Source organism: Macaca thibetana, chromosome 13 (genome assembly GCF_024542745.1).
Source record: "Macaca thibetana thibetana isolate TM-01 chromosome 13, ASM2454274v1, whole genome shotgun sequence".
Classification (NCBI taxonomy): domain Eukaryota; kingdom Metazoa; phylum Chordata; class Mammalia; order Primates; family Cercopithecidae; genus Macaca; species Macaca thibetana.
Genome location: NC_065590.1, coordinates 97,711,283 through 97,732,526, shown reverse-complemented (window position 1 = coordinate 97,732,526; position 21,244 = coordinate 97,711,283). Strand labels below are relative to the sequence as shown.

At 48.8% G+C, this 21,244-nt stretch overlaps 2 protein-coding genes across 3 annotated transcripts in view; both read left to right on the top strand.

Moving 5' to 3' along the window:
* IAH1 (isoamyl acetate hydrolyzing esterase 1 (putative)) overlaps positions 1–21,244 on the top strand; it is a 359,243-nt gene that overhangs the window by 234,815 nt on the left and 103,184 nt on the right. The gene's annotated exons all lie outside the window — the stretch shown is intronic.
* Positions 1–21,244, top strand: part of ASAP2 (ArfGAP with SH3 domain, ankyrin repeat and PH domain 2) — a 203,452-nt gene that overhangs the window by 163,176 nt on the left and 19,032 nt on the right. For both annotated transcript variants that reach the window (XM_050753889.1, XM_050753890.1), the window contains exons 16-22: positions 236–330; positions 6,629–6,818; positions 8,777–8,862; positions 10,824–10,939; positions 12,627–12,694; positions 17,080–17,193; positions 20,149–20,401. In XM_050753889.1, the coding sequence (XP_050609846.1) occupies positions 236–330; positions 6,629–6,818; positions 8,777–8,862; positions 10,824–10,939; positions 12,627–12,694; positions 17,080–17,193; positions 20,149–20,401 (922 nt within the window). The remainder of the gene's footprint in view (positions 1–235; positions 331–6,628; positions 6,819–8,776; positions 8,863–10,823; positions 10,940–12,626; positions 12,695–17,079; positions 17,194–20,148; positions 20,402–21,244) is intronic.

Sequence of the window (21,244 nt, the reverse complement as noted above, 5' to 3'; positions counted from 1 at the left end):
TATCCAGAGCGCGTTTTATGACAATGCGCCTCTATGATAGGCATGCCGCTTCTTATCTTTAATTTTATGGGTACCTTTGGGCTTTGGGTTTTGTCCGTCTTCATTAAAGGCAAACCACTTTATTGCTCTATTTCTTAGTGGCCATTAAATAAATCATCAGATGGGGATGGGTAAAGTGTAGCAGTAGAATGTATTAATAATTGAGTATCCTGAAATAGACTTTCATTTTTTGCAGCTTGCCAAGAATATTGGGAATGCAGGCTTTAATGAGATCATGGAATGTTGCCTACCAGCTGAGGACTCTGTCAAACCCAACCCAGGCAGTGACATGTAAGTATGGGACTGGTTATTCTCATATGCTGAGTAAAGATTTGCCTTTGCCTGAGCCCCGGGAGGCAGGGGAATAAGAAGTTTTAGGTGCATCAGTCCTTGCTTCTTTGGGGAATAAATCAGCCTGAGTTGGTCACTTTAACCTTTTAGGTGACCAAATGGAAATTTAGTCACTTTAACCTTTTGGGTGACCAAATAGAAATTTTTTTAGGTAGAAGCCAAAAGCAGGCAGGTTTCGCCGATGCTGTACGTGTGTGCATGGGGTGTGTAGAGAACCTCACTCGCCACTGGTGGGTGGAACACCCTGGACTTTTCACCTCTGCCGTTTGTCCTGTTGAATCACTTCCTCATCTTGGTCTCTCTGCTGCATAATCCTGAGCCACCGAGATGGCTGGTTGTGGTAGATACGTGGTTATGTAGCTGCCTCCTTGCCAGCGTCCTTGCATCCTTGCAAATGTGGAATGTTTTATTTCCTTCAAAAAGTATTTGTGTTATTGTTGATACAAAACTTGATGGAGAAGCTTTTTTTTTTTTCTGGAGATAGAGTTTCACTCTTGTTACCCCAAGCTGGAGTGTAGTGGCACAATCTTGGCCCACTGCAACCTCCGCCTCCCAGGTTCAAGCGATTCTCCTGTCTCAGCCTCCCAAGTAGCTGTGATTACAGGCACTTGCCACCATACACGGCTAATTTTTATATTTTTAGTAGAGACGGAGTTTCACCATGTTGGCCAGGCTGGACTCGAACTCCTGACCTCAGGTGATCCACTCACCGCAGCCTCCCAAAGTGCTGGGATTACAGGCGTGAGGCACCGTGCCAGGCCAGTGGAGAAGCTTTTGTGTCTCTCGGTGCAAAGCTGACAACAGGGAATATTCTTGCCTGTCTTATCAGAGTGTCAGTGGCCACGTCACGCTAGTCTTCGAGAAGAGGTGGATAGGGAGACCAATGGGTTCGGGCAGTGGGTGTCCTGCCCGCCTTAGACTTCAGCTCTGTTTAGTATGATGGCTCTTATGTCTGTAGGGGGATGTGTGTGGTTTTGTTGCGATGCAAAGTGAAACAGACGGGAGAGAGACCACTGGGCCAGTTGACAGATCACCTGCATTTGAGTGGCGAGACTGGGTCACCATGTCCTGGAAGGACAAAGAAAAATGAAAAATGTGCGATAAGAAAAAATATTTAAAATTCATTTACAGAAACAGCCTTTTCTGTGGAATAAGACTGAAACAGAATTAATGACATGAGTCTCCCCAAAGGACAGTGAGCAACAGTGAACAATGTCTTTAAGGCGGTTTCACAAAGGGCCGTTAGTGTAGGGGCCCTTTGTAAAGGCAGATCATTGAGATTTTTTTTTTTTTTCCCCTTCGAGATGGAGTCTCACCCTCTCGCCCAGGCTGGAGTGCAATGACACGGTCTTGGCTCACTGTAACCTCTGCGTCCCGGGTTCAAGTGCTTCTCCCGCCTCAGCCTCCTGAGTAGCTGGGATTACAGGTGCATGCCACCACACCCAGCTAGCTAATTTTTTGTGTCTTTAGTAGAGACAGGGTTTCATCATGTTGGTCAGGCTGGTCTCAAACTCCTGACCTCATGATCTGCTCGCCTCGGCCTCCCCAAGTGCTGGGATTACAGGTGTGAGCCACCGTACCTGGCCTAGATTTTTTTTAACCATTTTGTGTGGTGGATCTTTGAGAAACGGAGATTGCAGGACCTGTATTCTTTTTGCGTTTTGCTGATGTGACTTGATACAGTGAAAGAGCCAGAACATTGCAAGGGAGTGAACAGGGACTGTGTCCATTACAGACTTTCAGGTATCAGGTATCTCAGGTGGGTGATCTGGCTGTTGTTGGATTAAAGTCAGTTTATGTTTGAATCCTGCAACAGATGTTTGTGGTGTAGCATTTCCTTGAGAATCGGATAACGTGTGGTTTTAGATACCAGGCATGAGGCCTACAATGTGATCATCCTCTCTTGATGAGAATCTAAGTTTCAAATCTGTATTTTTACCCAAACCTAGAGAGGCAGTAGGGACATAGATATATCAGTCCTTATCTGAGCCACGGGACACAGGCAGATTATTTAACTTCTCTGAGCCTCAGCTCTGTAATATAACAAGGGAGTTAATGTCCCCCCCGCCCCGCCCGCCACAGAGGCACTGGGGGAATGAGCTGGATGATGGGGTCAGACATGTGGTGCTTAGTTTTAGTGCCTAGTCGGCATTAGCTGCTCTGCTTGCTCTTCTTCCTGTGGGCGACAGAGGTCACATCTGTACCCCGCATTGATTCCATACACCCTGAAAATGAGGGTCCTCTCCAGTTAAGTTTCCATGGAGAGTTACTCGAGGTGAAGGAGCTCTTCCTGGGCTAGCCTGAGGGTCCTGCTTGGTGAAGGAGGCGTCATGAATCCCGCATGACGAGGTCAGCTCCTGCTGTGCAGTTGACACCTGCTCTTTCCGCTGCTTCGTCTCACACTGACGGTACCAGCACCCTGTAATGCTATCGTATCGGTCAGTTCTGAACAAAGTGTGTGTCATTTCTTCCAAGCACCAGGGTACCTTATAAAAGCAGGGCATTTGGTTGTTCTGGAGCTAGGCGATTCTAAAAAATGAACACTATCAATGTGGAACCCTTCAGTATGAATGTGCTGCCTGCACTGTAGCCCCCTCCAGCCTTGGCACTGTTGAAAAGGAAATTTACATCCCCTATCCCCGGGCTTTTTTCAAAATGAGGGCGGATGACCTGTGTGATGGCGAAATGTCAGCTACTTCCATTCCTCCTCAGCTGAAATTACTTTCTTGGCTCTGTGCTCCTATAGCATTTGGCTCTATTTTAAAACATTTCATCCCACTTCATAGTATACTCAGGCATTTACATATATTTTTCTGATGAAGTACTTCTTACTCATTTTGGTTTTTCCCACCGTAATGTGTTGCTTATGGTGAACCAGTGAATATTTAATGAATCAGCAAGTCAAACAAGTACTCCCAGCTCTGTGCCTGCTTAAATAAGCTAATATTTTACATCAGATGAAAAGGAATACACTGTTTCTAGCTTTGTCTCAGAACCGCACACCATCTGCAGATAAACCTGTTGAAGGGGAAACCAAGGACACCCTCTAGTGGCCTGTGAATTCCAAGATGGATCTTGGGGGTGTCAGGAACGTATAACTAGGGGAGGTGGAGCAGGAAAGACAGGCTTATATTTGCTCACAGGAGCCAAACTGTGTCTCCCTGTGACTTGGGACTGTTATACACACCCTGTCCTTCAGAAGTGCAAGGAAAGCCCCTCCTCTGAACACCAAATGTATCATTATGTTCATTGTTTTTCTGCAAAAGCCTGTCATTAAAAAAAAGAGGGAGGGCTGGGTACAGTGGCTCATGCCTGTAATCCCAGCACTTTGGGAGGCTGAGGTGGGTGGATCATGAGGTCAGGAGATCGAGACCATCCTGGCTAACACGGTGAAACCCTGTCTGAAGGATCACATTAGCAAAGCAAACCTCCTTCACAAAACCAGGGGGCATGTGTAGAGTTAAACAGATCTGTGCCCATGTTTGTGTAGGAACTGCCTTCGGGGCCTCCAAGCCCTAGGCAGATGAGGAAATACATTGAAAAACAAGGAAGTCCACTTTCTCTCTACCCGCTTCCTGCAGAGGTCACAGTAATGATTGTCCCACAGTGATTATTGAAAAATGCATGAAACTGGACAACTGTCCAGTCTAACTGCCTGTCAGAAGAGGCATTTACATCATTAAATGGGCTGTCCACCATGACACTCACCAGGCCAGGAATGGAGCATCTCCCTGGGTGTCATACTGTGCTAGAGGCCCTGAGAGGAGAACCTCCGGGAATAAAATGGGTCTTCCCTCGTTGTCCCACCAGCTGCCTGAGGAAACAAAATCTGGTTTCCCTCTATGGACTTCAGTGTACAGTAAATCCTTAGTGTTCAGAAACTCAAAGGTTTCTGGAAACCTGTGACTTTAAGCAGAATGCTGTATAGGAAACCAGTGTCACCCTGCGCCAATTGATGTAAAGCAGAGTTCAGTTCCTGCCACATATTTCTGATCATGAAAACATCACCAAACTTCTGAATAAAGACCCAGAACACTTCTGATATTAAACATTGAAATAAATATGAGCTATGCGTACATTTAGGAAAGATTCTGGCTACTGAGGGGGATAAAGAAAGATTCATAAAAACAAGTAAGATAATGATTCACCCACTTATTCCAGTTGAGTGTCACAGGTGGCCGGAGCGTGTACTGGCAGCTGAGGTCCAGGGTGAGAACAAGCCCTGAACAGGACCCCATCCCACTGTGGGATGCGGTCATACCCACATCCACACTCACTCGCAGTGGGGCCTTGGAGACACAGCAGTTAGCCCAGCGCACACAGCTTCAGGATGTCGGGGAGACCTGAGTGCCCAGAGAAAACCCAGGTAGACTCCACACAGTGACCCTGCCTGGGAATTGATTTTTTTCTTAACGTTATAACAAAATGATGTTATTCGAGGGCCCTGTTGTGCCTGCAGGTGGAGATGAAAACTCATGGCACTGTTGAGGGAATCCATTGAGACCACGTATCTCACACAGAAGTCACCCAGCACCGTAGTGAAGTGAGCTCAGTGCACGGGTTGGCGCTGTGTGGACGGAGAGCATGTGCTGGGGGAAGTTGGGGCACGCGCCTTAACCAAGGCCCTGTAGAGTGGGCAGAACTGGAGCTGGAGCAGGAGGGAGGCAGTGTGTTGGAAAGCGCCAGGGCACAAGTTCACTAGGTGCCCCTGGAAGTCCTTCTTGGGCTGTGAAGCACGCTGCCTGCTCAGGTGGAACGGGCACCATGGGACGTGATTTCCTCTCCAGCTGCACCAGCCAGCCTCATACTGTGGCGTGTCCAGGAGCCACATGCACCCAAGGGCAAGCAGATTATGAGGCCTGGCAAACGCTGGCAAGAGACCTCTGCCTGCTTGGTTCTGTCTGGGTGCTGTGGGGGTAATGGCTTCTCATCTTAGGCTGGCCCATCTTCAAGGGACCCCAGGGTAGACAGGATCTACTCGCTGCCTCCAGTTGCATGTCCGGGGGCTCAGACTCCCCTTCTGGGGGGCCAGTTGTTCCATGGGGATTTAGGGCAGGTACAGAAAAGTCAACAACTGCTCCTGGAGCCATGGCCCCTTGCTGTAGTCAGCTGAGTGACAGAGAGGCGATCCGGAGGGAACCATGCGGGGACTGCAGCTCGAAGGGGAGCAGCCACATGCGTCCTCAGATTGTAGGCAGTGCTGTGTTACAAAGGAACGCAACTGATCTGCCCCTGCCTGGCTCTTGCCTGATTCTCAAGATTCAAGGAGTCCCTGGGCAGTGACCCTCAACCTTCAGAACTGGGAATGTAAAATGCATATACTCTGTGATCAGTGAGCTGCTGTTTCTCTTGCTGTCCCTCTTGTAAGTTCACTGGGTCTTTCCAAGGCCCAAGACCCCCTGTATGTGCTGTAGGTGTGTTGACGCACCTATGTCTCGTGGTGCTACTGTGAGGATGTATTATGTGCATTTTCACAAGTCAAACTTATAAGTCTAGAGAGATGAAATACTTGATCAAGTTCAAAGCAGCAGTGTGTGGTGGGAGTGGGATTTGAACTCAGGCTTCTTTGGCCCCCTTTTGTTCCTGCTTCTCTAGGCTCTTTGGATGGGGTGGAGGCTGAGCATGTTGCCACATAAAGGACATAAAGTAGAACACAAAAAGAGGACTGACATTTCATTTTGGTTCATCTGATAGTGCCTTTCATACCAGGCATGGTGCCTACAAAAGAGAGGTCGTAGTCCATGTCCCAGGGAGCTTATGGGCTTGTAGCTTATGGGCCTGTCTGGCAGTCAGGCAGGCAGGCCTTGATGGAGAGAATGTTGGGACAGAGGTTGGCCAGGGCTGCCTGGAGGGCGGGGGCAGGGTGGCCAGCCTTCTTGGAGGACGAAGCGCAGGGCATGCCTAGTGGAGGGACCTGGGTAAGAAGGGCGTGGAGGTGATGAGGGTGACAGTGAGGTCAGATCACAGAACTTAGGAGTGAGGGGAGGGAGACAAGATAGAGGGCGGTGGGCCAAGAGAACATGGGGGAGTTTTCCCCCTGGCCAGCTCCCATGAGGTCTCAGTGAAGACCTGTGCAGCCGTTGAACCACATGTTGGCCACTCGTGCTTTGCGTTTCGAGGCCAGCGCTGCTCACCAGGGAGGTGGCGCAGGAACCATTAACGTGGCCTTAGACGAAGGAATGCTGGATGGCGGGTAGAGGCCCTTCATGATTTGCAAGGCAATTATGTTTGGTTTCAGGAATGCCAGAAAGGACTACATCACAGCCAAGTACATTGAGAGGAGATACGCAAGGAAGAAGCACGCGGATAACGCGGCGAAGCTTCACAGCCTTTGTGAGGCCGTCAAAACGAGAGATATATTTGGATTGCTCCAAGCTTATGCTGACGGTGTGGATCTTACGGAAAAAATCCCACTGGCCAACGGACATGTAAGAGTGTGGGTTGCTACTTTAAAAAAAAAAAAAAAAGGCCGGGCACAGTGGCTCATGCCTGGGATCCAGCACTTTAGGAGGCCAAGGCGGGAGGATCCTTTGAGCTCAGGAGTTTGAGACCAGCCTGGGCAACATAGGGAGGCTCCATCTCTACCAAAAAAAAAAAAAGTAAAATTGGCCAGGCATAGTGGTGTACATTTGTAGTCCCAGCTACTCAGGAGGCTGGGTTGAGAGGATCACTCGAGCCTGGAAATTTGAAGCTGCAGTGAGCCATGATTGTGCCACTGGACTCCAGGGTAGACGACAGAGTGAAACCTTGTCTCAAAAAAAAAAAAAAAAAAAAAGAGGAAAACTGGGGCACCGTGGCAGATCAGTGGAATCAGCAATACTGACCAAAGCTGGGTAATTCTCCAGAGGAAGACAGCATGGATAGAGGTACTGCTTTAGAATAAACTAGGGGTTTTTCTTTTCAGTAGACAAATAATTTTATCTATATTTAGGGGGTATGGTGTGATGTTTGTGATCCATGTTTACATCATGGAATGATTAAATCAAGCTAGCTAACATATCCATTACCTCACATACTCATCCATTTTTAATGGAGAGCACATTTCAGATTGACTCAGTTTTGAAATAGACACTATGTAATTCTTACCTGGAGTCACCAGGCTGTGCATTCGGTCTCCAGGACTTATTCTCTTGTCTAAAACTTTGTACCCACCTCGTGGTTTATTCTTACACCAAAAATGTCATGCCGGCTCTGGAAAGAACGCCCATCCCCAGGTGGAGGAGAAGGCATCTCAGAAGCTAGGCAGCCTGAGAGGGACCCGTCATCTGCGAGCAGGTTTAACCTGAGCTTCATGCTAATGAGAGAAGCTCTCTGAGGGGGCGGTTCCCTGGAACCCACACCCCACCGCGCTCCCCCTCAGAGGGAATAGAGTAGGAGCCAGACCCCTCCTTTCCTGGGGGAGCTCTCTTGAGAGGGTGGGCATCCAGCTGGAGTGGGTTTGCAGTAACAAACCAGCACCCAAGTGGGGTGGCATGTGTCCGGATTCTGGTCCACAAATGCCCTGTAGATGCACATTTGGTCGCCTGGAACCTCAGGACCTCAGGACTGGGCTGGCTGCTTATCATCAACGATGCTTCACGGCTGCAGCATCTTTCTCCCGGTGACAGGCACGTCCATGCGGGCTCTGGGCTGGTCCCGCTCTCTCCCCAGCCCCAGGAAGAACTCATGCCCACCCATGCAGTATGGAGAGTGCCCAGCACTGAGCTGTGCTGCAGCCAGAGGGCCGAATAGGTGGGGCAGGAGGCCTGGGAGGCACCTCCCCTTGCCCTCACCTCCTGTCCTCTGAATCTGTCCTCCTCTGGTTCTCTCGCCCACCCACCTGCTGGAACAATCCTTGTTCATCTCTTCTCCGCCGCCGCCAGGTGTACTTTCAGAAAAGGTAGTGGAGTTGGGGAATCCCCAGTATGAGTTGGAGACAGCACAGTTATCAGCATTCGAAGCCTTGTGTGTAAGCGTAGAATGCAAAACTTTAAGCCTGCTTAAGAAACATATTTCTACTCAAGGAGCAGGTAAAGGGATTGGATTGTAGGTGGTCTGGGGGACCTTCCTGGATCCTTGGAACAAGATTATTGCTTGCAGGCAGGGATCTGCCTTGTGGTGCTGATGCAGGGATGGGGACAGGTCAATTGAGAGGACTTAGAAATGAAACCCCTGAACTTCCCATTTATTTCCCATGGAGTCAGGAGAAACAGGACCAATCTCCAAATTGCACATTCCCAAGGGCAAAGAGCTTGTGTAGAGATTAAAGAGACTCTGTCTAAGAGATAAGTTTCTCGAAGGGAAGAATAAAAGACTTTTGGAAGAGTTATACCCTATTTCACCGGTGGTGGACACAGAATTGAATGCTCCCGTTAGAATTCTGGAATGCCTTTGTTTGATTTTTCAGGAGCCAGATGAAACTGCCCTTCACCTTGCAGTCAGATCCGTGGATCGAACCTCTCTTCACATTGTAGACTTTTTAGTTCAGAACAGGTAGGTGTTCGGAAATTAAGGGAGGCACTCGTTTTCTCCTTGGTATTTCTGGGGAAGGAATCAGAAGCAGCTTCATCGCTTCTGATGTGTTGTCAAGAGAACCTTCCCAGGTCTAAACATGAATGATAGACAGAAAAAGTACGCCAGGTGTGAGGTACTCCATGGCAATCCTTTAAAAAAGCTCTAGAAACTCTTTTGTGGTAATTGCAGGGTCCAACTTCTAGTGTCTGATACTGAGGGAGACACCAAGTAGATATGGCTGCTGAACTTGGGGAACCCATGACCACCCTCTGTGCACAGGGGCAGTCCTCAACTCATCGTGTGAGCCAGGTCATCACACTGCCCAAGCAGAGTGTCCTGAGCAGTAGGGAGATAGCAGCAAGGAGGGGATCCACACATTAGCCATGATCTGAACCAGAGATTAGAAACCAGAGCACTGGATTATGGGTGTTTTGTTTGGGTTGAGAAGCTGTTTTTATGCTTTGATTAGAAATGACCTTTAGAGATGTGCACAGGTGGTTTACCACAGATCCGGGAGTCCGTGTGATTGGTGCATATTGCTTCAGTCCTGTGTTACCTGCCTGGCAGCTGAAGGCTGGACTTCAAGACCTCTCAACATGTATTTTCACTCCCTGATCATGGTTTGAGCCATGTGTGTACTGGAGGAGGAGGGGCTGTTAAAAGCCCCAGAAATTTGTTCCGAAGGAAATGGAAAATTCCAAAATGCAAAAGCCATGGGATAGTTTGCATTTTGTGTCCCCTGCTTTTTCCTCCCATTTCTGAGCAGAGGAGTGAAGAAATGGCCAGAAAGTAGAGGAGTGTGGGGCGGTCAGCCCCAAGACCTGCAGCTTCTTCCTGAGGAGCCTGAGTTCACTGGATTCATGGTGGAAGCTGCCCTGATGCCCTCTGTCTGAGTGCCAGCCTGGCTCCTAGAGCGCAGCAAGGGTTCCATAAACATTTGGTTGATAGCTGCGTGATGCCGCTCCCTCCATGCACATTTTCAGGGGGCAGGAGAAGGAAAGTCCCAGTTTCTTTTTTTCAGAGTGGAAGGAGGACAAAAGTGGGGGAGAATTCTGAAAATGAAGCTCCCCCCTATGCCCCCAATTTGGTGAAAAAGAAGCTCCTTTTTTTATATTGAAAACATAACTGGCTTCCTTCTGATGGAAGCAGCAGGTGCCACTTCCTGAGGTCGCCCTTCTGTCCCCACTTTGTGCAGGGGCACACAGCTCCCTGCCCCTCCTCAGAATGTGGCAGTGGCCATGCTTGCTAGGGTGGAGGGCCTGTGCCATGTCTGCCAAGCCTGAGCACCTTTTTTGGATGACCTGGTCTTGTGATATGTTGGAAGAACTTTTGAAAAGCTCGAGATTCCCCTTGAGCCTGTTTTCAGAGGTATTTCCAGGGCAAACAGGCTGAGGAGCCTGGGGAAAGTGACTTTGGGCAAGTCACTAGGCTTTGGGAAAGTGACTTTTCCCTTTCCTGGAGGGAATATCAAATAATGATAGAGAAAAGCTCAGCCCCCATCCTCCCATAGGACAGGATGGGTGAGTCACACAGGCATCCAGAGGCCCTGCGTCCAGCACAGCTGGCCAGCCTAGCACGGCAGCCTCTGGGCACAGCCGGGGGGACGTGAGAAGGATGCTGGGCTCCGGGTTCACCCAGGTGGTGCACTGCCTCTGCTTTGGCCCCACATGCTCAGCAGCAGCAGGGATGAGGGATGCCCCCTTCCCCTTTTGACCTTTTCTGCCATCATCGTGTTATTTCCTTGATGACCTTCTGCTAAGGCTTCTCCACACAGGCAGGGACGGTGCCAGGTCCCACCACCTTGGGAATGATTTAGGGAAACTGTTCACTCAGGGACTGTCTGCCTCTCCTGTGCACGTGCCCCAGGCTCCCTGCTGGGCAGTCCTTATCCTCTGGCCTGTGACACACTATGCTTTCTCTCTGTTCCTGTGCTTGGGCAGTGGGAACCTGGATAAACAGACAGGGAAAGGCAGCACGGCCCTGCACTACTGCTGCCTGACCGACAATGCCGAGTGCCTCAAGTTGCTCCTGCGAGGGAAGGCCTCCATCGAGATAGGTGAGTGGGCCCGGGCCCCGGGGGTGGGCTCAGCTGCACCCTGGCCTCTGCCTCCTCTCTGCCACCCAAGCCCGGCTCTTGGAAACAGGGCTAACCCTGTAGGCTCTTGTTAGTGCCAAGGAGAAGGAGAACCTACCACTAACGAGAAAGGGCCTCTCCCTGCCTGTTCCACGAGGCTGCATTCACCATCTGTTACTTAGACTTTGGGAGCATTTATAGGCATTTTACAGATCATAAGATAAGCAAAGGGTGGGTCTTGCAGCTCTCACGAATGCCAGGTGAATTTGGACAAGGTTGGGGAATTTTGACCTGTTCACACACCCTGAGCCTATTCACCCCCACCTGAGGCCACACTTGGCCCCTTTCTTGGCTCTGGGTTTGATGGATTATAGGGGGAGATGCTGTTTACTGCTCTGTCCTTTCATTTGCACCACTGCTTCCTCCATGAAGGGCCCTGGTTGTTACTTGGCCCCAGTCCCTTCCTCTGTGGAGGACCCCGGCATGCCAACAGCCAAGGCACAGTTGTGCCTTGAGAGCATCCAGTTGTTACCCCTCAGGAGGAAGTATTTTTGAAGAACTATTAAAGAGGAAAGAATAGAAAAAAGACACACATCTGCCTGAGAGCCGTGCTTATCATTAGAAAACTAATAATCGGACCTCGTTGACTGAGGCTTATTTAGAAAAAGTGTAGACTGGGTGCAGTGGCTCACACCTGTAATCCCAGCACTTTGTGAGTCCGAGGCGGGTGGATCATGAAGTCAAGAGATCAAGACCATCTGGCCAACATGGTGAAACCCCGTCTCTACTAAAAATACAAAAATTGGCTGGGCGTGGTGTCATGTGCCTATTGGCCCAGCTACTTGGGAGGCTGAGGCAGGAGACTTGCTTGAACCCGGGAGGTGGAGGTTGCAGTGAGCTGAGATTGCGCCATTGCACTCCAGCCTGGTGACAGAGCCAGACTCTGTCTCAAAAAAAAAAAAAAAGTATATACTTTCAAGGTTATAGACTGCTTGAGAGAAGGTGTAAAACTTTATTATATTCCAGTGCATGGAACTAGGTTAGCAGTGCTTTTCGTTAGAGGTTTATGATGAATCGCTTTATTCAATGACTTACAGTTTGGATGTGGATTTTAATTAGGTGGCTTCCTCAACAGTTTCAGTGTTTGTTTTTGGGTTTGTTTGTTTGTTTTTTCTTTTTAAGACAGAGTCTTACTCTGTCACCAAGGCTAGAGTGCAGTGGCGTGATCTCGGCTCACTGCACCCACAGGCTCCTGAGTAGCTGAAACCACAGACGCACCACCATGCCTGGCTAATCTTTACATTTTTAGTAGAGATGGGGTTTCACCATGTTGTCCAGAATGGTCTCCAACTCCTGACCTCAAATGATCCACCCACCTGTGCCTCCCAAAGTGCTGGGATTACAGACATGAGCCACTGTGCCTGGCCAGTTTTAGTTTTTTGATTAGTTCAAACTTTGTCTTTTAAAGTTTTACCTTCTGTATTTAGCTGCAGTTCTATACAATTACAAGATACATTCAGCCTCAACTAGGTCAAACTCACTGTGGATTTCATTAACCAGGCCCAATGTAATTTAGTGCTGCCTTTCTGTTCCTTTTAAAAATGTCCTGGATGTCATACCTTTGCTGGGTTTTGCCTTAACGCCTCCTTTGCTCGCCCTTGACTTTTAGCAAACGAGTCAGGAGAGACTCCGCTGGACATTGCCAAGCGCCTCAAGCACGAGCACTGTGAGGAGCTGGTGAGTCTCCCGCCACAAGGACGGGGTGGGGCACCTGTCACGGGACAGGGAGCCAAGCCCGTCCTCCTTGGGCAGGGTTTGCTGTGAACCAGTGTCCTGAGCAGAGCTCAGCGTTTCTGGTGGGATGAGCCCAGAATCAGCCTGCCTTGGAGAAAGCATGCTAGGGAGTATATAGGGAAACCTAGGGGGACCCACCCCCTCGTAGTGAGACTTGGGGTGTGAGTCAGTGTTTGCTGGTTGGCCGTGTTGGTAACATCACTGATGTGGTGGGACAACTGGAGCAGAGGCCCAAGGCCGCCACAAGGGCCTGTTCTCTGGCCTCCATAAGCTGTTTACTTTGCTGGACATCAAGGCCAACCTCCTTTCTTTGTTCCTCAGCCCCAGATCGTGTGGGTTGCTCGACACTATCTTTTCCTGTTCAGTGTAGACCGTGTAGACAGTAGAAAGAGCCCACCAGGCCAGGCAGCACTGGCCTTGCCGTGGGCTCCTCCACTTGGCTTTGGAAGGAAACTCTCCTAGGCTGTTTCCTTATTTCTAAAGTGCGGTCAGTTACACCAGTACATACAGTCGTGAGAATTATTATCAAATGCTGTAATGCAGTTGGCACACGGCACTCAGTAAATAGAACTATTAAGGCTGAGCACAGTGACTCAGGCCTGTAATCCCAAAGCTTTGGGAGGCTGAGGCAGGGGATGATGGCTGCTTGAGGCCAGGAATTCGAGACCAGCCCTGCAACATAGTGAGACTGTCTTTGCAGATGGGTAAAAAAATTAGCAAGGCATGGTGGAGCATGCCTGTAGCCCCAGTTACCCAGGAGGCTAAGGTAGGAGGATCACTTTGAGACCAGGAGTTCAAAGCTACAGTGAGCCATAATGGCGCCACTGCACTCCTGCCTGGGCAACAGACCAAAACGCCATCTCCACAAAAAAGTTTCAAATTAGCTGGGTGTGGTGGTGTGCACCTGTAGTCCCAGCTGCTTGGGAAGCTGAGGTGGGAGAATCGACTTGAGCTCAGGAGTTCAAGGCTACAGGACTTGATTATGCCAATGTGCACCAGGCTGGGGGAGAAAAAAAAAGAACTATTAATAATAAATGCTATACAAGTGTAAGATAAGTAACAGGTCCTCTTTCTAAGCACTGTACATCCACTAGCTCATTTAATTTGTTTTTTTTTTGTTTTGTTTTTTGTTTTGTTTTTGAAATGGAGTCTTACTCTGTCGCCCAGGCTGGAGTGCAGTGACGTGATCTCGGTTCACTGCAACCTCCGCCTCCCAGGTTAAGCAATTCTTCTGCTTCAACCTCCCGAGTAACTGGGATTACAGGTAACTGCCACCACGCCCAGCTAATTTTTGTATTTTTAATAGATACGGGGTTTCACCATGTTGGTCAGGCTGGTCTTGAACTCCTGATCTTAAGCAGTCCACGTGCCTTGGCCTCCCGAAGTGCTGGGATTATAGGCGTGAGCCACTGCACCTGACCTAGCTCATTTAATCTTCATAACTACCTTACAAATTAGTTTCTGCCGTTGTCCTCATTTTGCAGATAAGGAAACAGGCACAGAAAAGTTAAGTGACTTGCCCAGGGTCATGTAGCTACTATCTGGTTATGAGGGAAATTAAGCCCTGAGGTTCTAAGACACCCATAGTGTGTAATGAATTAACTTCTCTTCTGCACATGTAGAATGGAACTAGCTATCTACCTTCCTTGAGAGAACTGAGAAAATAGCCACTCAGATCATTTTCTACAGCGTTTAATTCTCTCATCCTGCTTGAAAAGGCTGGGTTTACAGTGAATGAGCACATTCGTTCTCCTGGGGTTGAGCTTTCTCCCGTATGGAATGTGGATACTTGCAGGCTGATCAGCATCCTTTAGATCTCAAATATCCTTTGCCTGTTGTTTTGGGGAAAGCTCTCTAGCCCTGTTTTTTCTCTATGCTTACACTGTTGTCACAACGAGCAATACAGAAGCAGACTGCTGTGACCAGAGGTGTGGGGCTCCCCCCACCCTACACCAAGTGTAGTCATCTGACACGTTTGTCTTGCCTGCTGCATGAACCCAATTCACAAGACAGTGTTATTGCAATAGAGAAAGAGTTGAATTATGGCAAGCTGGCTGAGCAGTGGAAGGATAGGAGTTATTACTCAACTGTGTCCCTGCAAAGGCTCACAGGTGAGGGTTTTTCAGGGATAGTTGGATGGGCAAGGGGGCTAGGAAATGGGTGCTGCTGATTGGTTGGGAGTGAAATCATACAAGTGTGAGAAACAGCCCTTGGCCACTGCATATCATCTCAGTGGGGGCCACGGGACTGGTTGAGTCATGCATGAGTCAGGTTCGGTGGAGTCAGTTGGTCACCAGGATGCAAAAGTCTGAAAAAATATCTCAAAAGATCAATCTTAGGATATGTTATCTATAGGATCAGTTGGGGAAGTCACAAATATCGTGGCCTCAGGTGCAGTAAACAATTTTTTTTAAAAGACAGTGTCTCTCTGTTGCCCAGGTTGGAGTGCAATGGTGTGCTTATAGACAGCCTCAAACTCCTGAGCTTAAGCCATCCTCTCACCTCAGCCTCCCGAGTAGCTGAGATTACTGATGCATGCCACCACGCCTGGCTAAATAAGTTTTTAAATTTTTTGTAATGGTGGGGTCTCGCTATGTTGCCTGGGCTGGTCTCAAACTCCTGGCTCAAGCAGTCCTCCTGCCTCGGCCTCCCAAAATGCTGGGATTACAGGTGTGAGCCACTCCACTGGATGGTAAACAATTACATTAGTAGAGAGGCAAGCTGCACCTACATTTTAGCAGAATTCAGACCCCTCCCATAATCCTCATCTTGAGGCCTTTCATTAGTCTTCCAAAGGCACTTTCAAGCTGCCTAACAAGAACAGAGTTTTCTTGTTTTCACATGCACACATATGTTTATTGCGGCACTCTTCACAATCGCAAAGACTTGGAACCAGTCCAGATGTCCATCAGTGACAGACTGGTTTAAGAAAATGTGGCACATACACACCATGCAATACTATGCAGCCATACAAAGGGATGAGTTCATGTCCTCTGTAGGGACATGGATGCAGCTGGAAACCATCATTCTGAGCAAATTATCGCAAGGACAGAAAACCAAACACCGCATGTTCTCACTCATAGGTGAGAATTGAACAGTGAGAACACTTGGACACAGGGTGGGGAACATCACACAGTGGGGCCTGTCGTGGGGTGGGGGAATGGGGAAGGGATAGCATTAGGAGATATACCTAATGTAAATGACAGTTAATGGGTGCAGCATAGGAACATGGCACATGGATACATATGTAACAAACCTGCACGTTGTGCACATGTACCCTAGAACTTAAAGTATAATAAAAAAATTGAGTCAGTTTTAGGGAGGGACTATTACCATCCTTGTTTCAAACTTACACCACAAACTAAATTCTTCCCATGGTTAGCTTGGTCTGTGCCCAGGAGTAAGGGAGGACAGCCAGCCTGTGAGGCCAGAAGCAAGATGGAGTCAGCCATGCTAGACTTTTATCACAACCATGTTCTTGAAAAGGTGGTTTCACAAGCAGCAGACACCAGCTGGCTGTCCTCCAGTTCAATTAGACATTGTCTACCTGAGGTAGTGTCAGATCCCACAGACTGGGGGCTCAGTCCCCAAGACTGTCTCCCAACCCAGACACTAGTCGGAAATCAACCTCCAGAACTTCTGACCGACCGGCTTCAAGTGGGGGTTCCCACAGCCCCCTCTTTGGGTTCGAATAATTTGCTGGAGTGGCCCATAGAACTCAAGGAGACACTTGTGTTTACTGGTTTATTATAAAGCATACAGATAGAGAGGCGCGTAGGGCAAGGTGTGGGGGAAGGGACGCGGAGGTTCCATCCCCTCCCCGGGCACCACCCTCCAGGACCCTCTGTGAAGCTCAAGAACCCAGTCCTCTTGGAGTTTTATGGAAGCTTCATGATGTCAGCATCTCTTCCCCCAGGGTATACGGTGAGACCCTCTCTGGGGAGGGTCTTAAGACCCACAGTCAGAAAAGTGGTGGAAGATTAGAGTCCTGCCTTGGGGCAGGAGAAGTTCAAAGAGATTCTATCTCCTGAGGCCTAACACCCCACGTTATAACCAAAGACTGCAGCAAGAGCTTTGAGAGTTACAAGCCAGGAACTGTGGCTAAAAACTAATACAGTTTACAAAGCCTTTGCTGGGACATACCAGCTTTGAGTTTCAAGGTTACCCTGTGAATTAGGCAGAGGGGCGGGGGCTTTACCTGAAACCCAGAGATTTCCATGAATTTGCCTTGGACTACAAGGCAGGCCTCCTGTTTGCACACCTCAGTGGGTCCAGGTGCATGGCCGAGTGTATGAGCAGCAGCACTGACCATCCCTCTGTTCTCTCAGCTGACCCAAGCCTTATCTGGAAGATTTAATTCTCACGTTCATGTTGAATATGAATGGCGACTACTCCACGAAGACCTGGATGAAAGTGATGACGACATGGATGAGAAATTGCAGGTCAGTGCCAGGTTGCTAACCATTAAGAGTTTTGATCAGCTTCATCCAGAATAATGTGGGTCCTAATCTATAATTAAGGCAGAAAGCTGTTTTATAGAAATGAAAATGTAGCTTGCTTTTTGCTTTCATTAATCTCAGTAGGCTCTTGGTTTTACCCTTCCCATTACCATCTCCCGTCTCCCAGCTCCTGCACCCATTAATTTAAAGGAATGGCTAATTATGTACTTACAGGCAGCCTTTTGCTACAAAGGAAAGGGGTGTGGGGGGGGGGGGGGGGCGGGGGGGTTGATTGCAGTGGGTTTAGAGGAAACTCCCTTGCGATGGAGTCACATCATAAAGACCAGATTTCTCCCAGTCTAGGTGATCACATTCTCCTGGTTGATCTTAAAAAACATCAACTGAAATCATCAGACGACCTGTAGAGCTCACTGGGTCCAACCCTTTCATTTATCAGTTTGGGATATTGAAGCCTCAAGAGAAAAGTTGACTTGGCCAAAGTGAAGCAGCTATTTAGAGGCAGCCTTGGGACTGCACAAAGGCTCTTGCCTCCTCCTCCAGCTCCCTTTTTACCATACTCACTGCTTCACACACGGGGGGTGATGCCCAGGAAGGTTGCTGCCTTCACGCAGGACTCGGAGCTGAGAGTCAGACTTAGGTCGTCTGACCCAAAGCCCTGACTCCTAGCTGTGACCCACTTCCATCTGTCCTTCAGCATGGTACTTCGAGGCGTGCCTGGAATGTGCTCGGTGCTGAATTAGTGGCAAATGCTACATTAAACACATTTTCATGGTTTGGCCTTTTTTTTTTTTTTAATTTTCTGTAATGCATTAATGTTCTGATGTGTATTGAGGATATCTAATTAGATAGATGGACGGATAGGTCAGTAGGTAACCAGAAGGCATTTCTGAAACCTGTTGGATTGTCTTTGCTCATAGAGTTAACATCCATACTTACTGCTTCCTAGAATACAGAATAAGAAATTACTTCACTGAGTGAGGTACAAAACAGTGTCAAAGCAAGAAGAGTCGCCTGATTTCATACTTAACCTGCCTTAAAAGTTGGAAGCAGTCTGCCCCAGTGTGCCTCTTCATCAAGCAATCGGACGCCACGTTCCCGTTTTATGAGCAATGATGAAGCAGGTTGCATAGTCCAAGGAAAAGCACAAGAGCAGAGGCTGGTGTGGAGTCCTAAGACTCATCCACACTGCTCACCTGATTCTCAGCAGACAGCAGCAGGGACTGTTTATCCTTTCACCCGTGGGCTTTGCAATTTAGAAATATGTGTGAAGAACCACTGGGTGCTTAGTTCTGCACACCTGAGCTGGGTTTGAAGCGTTGGTTTGTCCCGAACCTAGAATGGGTTGGTGGTCATGTGAGGGAGAGACAGGGCTGCCGCCGTTCACACTGAGCACCTGATAGGCACCTGGCATTGTGCTAGAAAAGCACTCGCCATATCCAGAGAACAGGTGAGAATGTGGTCAGCAAGGTGAGTCATTTGCTCACCATCATATGTAGTTTAATGAAGCTGGCATTTGAAATAGAAGTTAGATCTAAGTTACCTGAGTCATTATTCCATGCATTCACTTCCAAGAAAGCGCATGACCAGCTGGGCGCAGTGGCTCACACCTGTGATCCCAGCACTTTGGGAGGCTGAGGCAGGCGGATCACGAGGTCAGGAGATTGAGACCATCCTGGCTAACATGGTGAAACCCTGTCTCTACTAAAAATATAAAAAAATTAGCCGGGCGTGGTAGGGGGGCGCCTGTAGTCCCAGCTGCTTGGGAGGCTGAGGCAGGAGAATGGCATGAACCTGGGAGGCAGAGCTTGCAGTGAGCCGACATTGCGCCACTGCACTCCAGCCTGGGCCACAGAGTGAGACTCTCTTCAAAAAAAAAAAAAAAAAAAAGCACGTTACCTTCAGCGGGAGCAGGGGTGGCCAAATTGTTAAAGGGCCTGATAGTAAATATTTTAGGCTCTGTGGGCCTGAAGTGTCACAGTCCATGTTATAATTACTTAGCTCTGCCAGGATGGCTCAAAAGCAGCCTTAGTATCTAAATGACAGGACATGGCTATGTTCCAATAAAATTTTACCGACAAAAAACAGGTGGCAGCCCATAGGCCACTGTTTGTTAACCCTGATTTGGAGGAATCTCAGGAGCTCCTGTTCATATGGGAAGAAAACACTGATTTCTGCTGAATGAGCCATATAGCTGTTGGAGATTGAGTGCAGCGGGCTGGCCAGAGCTGGCTACCCTGTGGGGTAACATAAGAAGGCATGTTTTAGGAAGGGGAACTTCAGGAAAAATGCTGACTTAGGTTGAGATAACTTCGGCTGATAAGATAAATAGCTTATATTTTAAATCCATCACAGAATGGAGAATTTTAACTTGTAATTCACAGCTTTTTTGGTGTGTGTGTGTATATACTAGTCTGTTCTTAACACTGCTATAAAGAAATACCTGAGACTGGGTAATTTAGAAAGAGGTTTAATTCACTCACACTTCCACATGGCTGGGAGGCCTCAGGAAACATACAGTCACGGCAGAAGGGGAAGCAGGCACCTCTTCACAGGGTGGCAGGAGAAAGAGCAAGTGACAGCCTTATCAAACCGTTAGGTCTTGTGGGAGCTCACTATCACAAGAACAGCAGGGAGGAACCACTGCCACGATCTAGTCACCTTCTTCTCGCGACACGTGAAGATTACAATTCAAGATGAGATTTGGGTGGGGACACAAAGCCAAACCATATCAATGTGTGTTTCCTTCACGAGACACAAGGAGTGAGTTTTCACTCTTACAGCTCTCATGCAACTTGTGGCTCCCAGGCAACAGATGAGAGCTCAAATGGTACCAAGCCCAGCAGAGCTGGTGTCAGTGACGTTTTCAGCCCTGTGTTGAATGTCATCACCAGGAGCATCATTTCTGTCTCACGCCTCTGCCCTGATGTTCTCCTGCAGCCCAGTCCCAACCGGCGAGAAGACCGGCCCATCAGCTTCTACCAGCTGGGCTCCAACCAGCTTCAGTCTAACGCTGTATCTTTGGCAAGAGATGCTGCAAACCTTGCCAAGGACAAGCAGAGGGCTTTCATGACCAGCATCTTGCAGAATGAGACCTATGGAGCCATCCCGAGTGGCAGCCCACCTCCCGCCCAGCCGGCAGCCCCCAGCACCACCAGCGCCCCGCCTCTTCCTCCACGGAATGTTGGCAAAGGTATGACGCTGTCAGTCATCCCTGTGAATTTATAGAGGGTCTTGTTTTGTGGTTTGGGCAGTTTGCAGCTGCCCTGCCTCCAACTGAGTGACCTTTGGGCTCTTCTGTTTTGTAGTTATTTTCTGTTTGCTTCCTAAAGGGATTCCATCATTCTTATCAGGCCAGATGGTGGTATAGTCTCTTGATTTGACTCTGATTCTGGGCAGAGTTGTGGCATCTGCCTGGCTTGGGTAACATGGGAACTCCCCCAGGGCAGCCTGAGGTGGCCACCTGAACTCCCAGGGCTGGGCCGAAAGACACACTCCTGCAGGTCTGCCCTCCGCGACCTTCTGTTTACCTTCCTCCACTCTCCCTCCCAGGCCTTCGTTCTTTCCTTTTTATTTCTCTTCTGCCTTCATCTGGTCCAGTTCATGGCCCCTGCGATTACTTCTTACCAGTGATCCCCATAAAATGAAGGATAAAATGCTACTGATTTGGGGAACAGTGCTTGGCCTAATTCTAAAATACAAAACCAGCCCTGTGGTCCTACCAGTGTCTTAGGGCAAAAAGCTTGCTCTTCTTACCTCAGCTATAACCTGGAGGGTTTGACTCAACAGGTGACACTTTCTGTTTCTGGAAATACGTAAACCAAAGCTCCCAAAAGTTAAGTAATTTGTCCTTCCTGAAGAGCAGCTGGCTACGGTGCTCCTTGAAGGCAGGTCTGGCGAGTGACCTGCTCAGCTCTGGGCTGAGCTCCAGTCATCACTGTGGCCTTCAGAGAGTTTCCCACATGAAGGGGGCTGCTGAGGCTTTGATGGGAGGAGGGAGGCCCAGGAAGGACAAGAGTCTGCACAGAGCATGTAT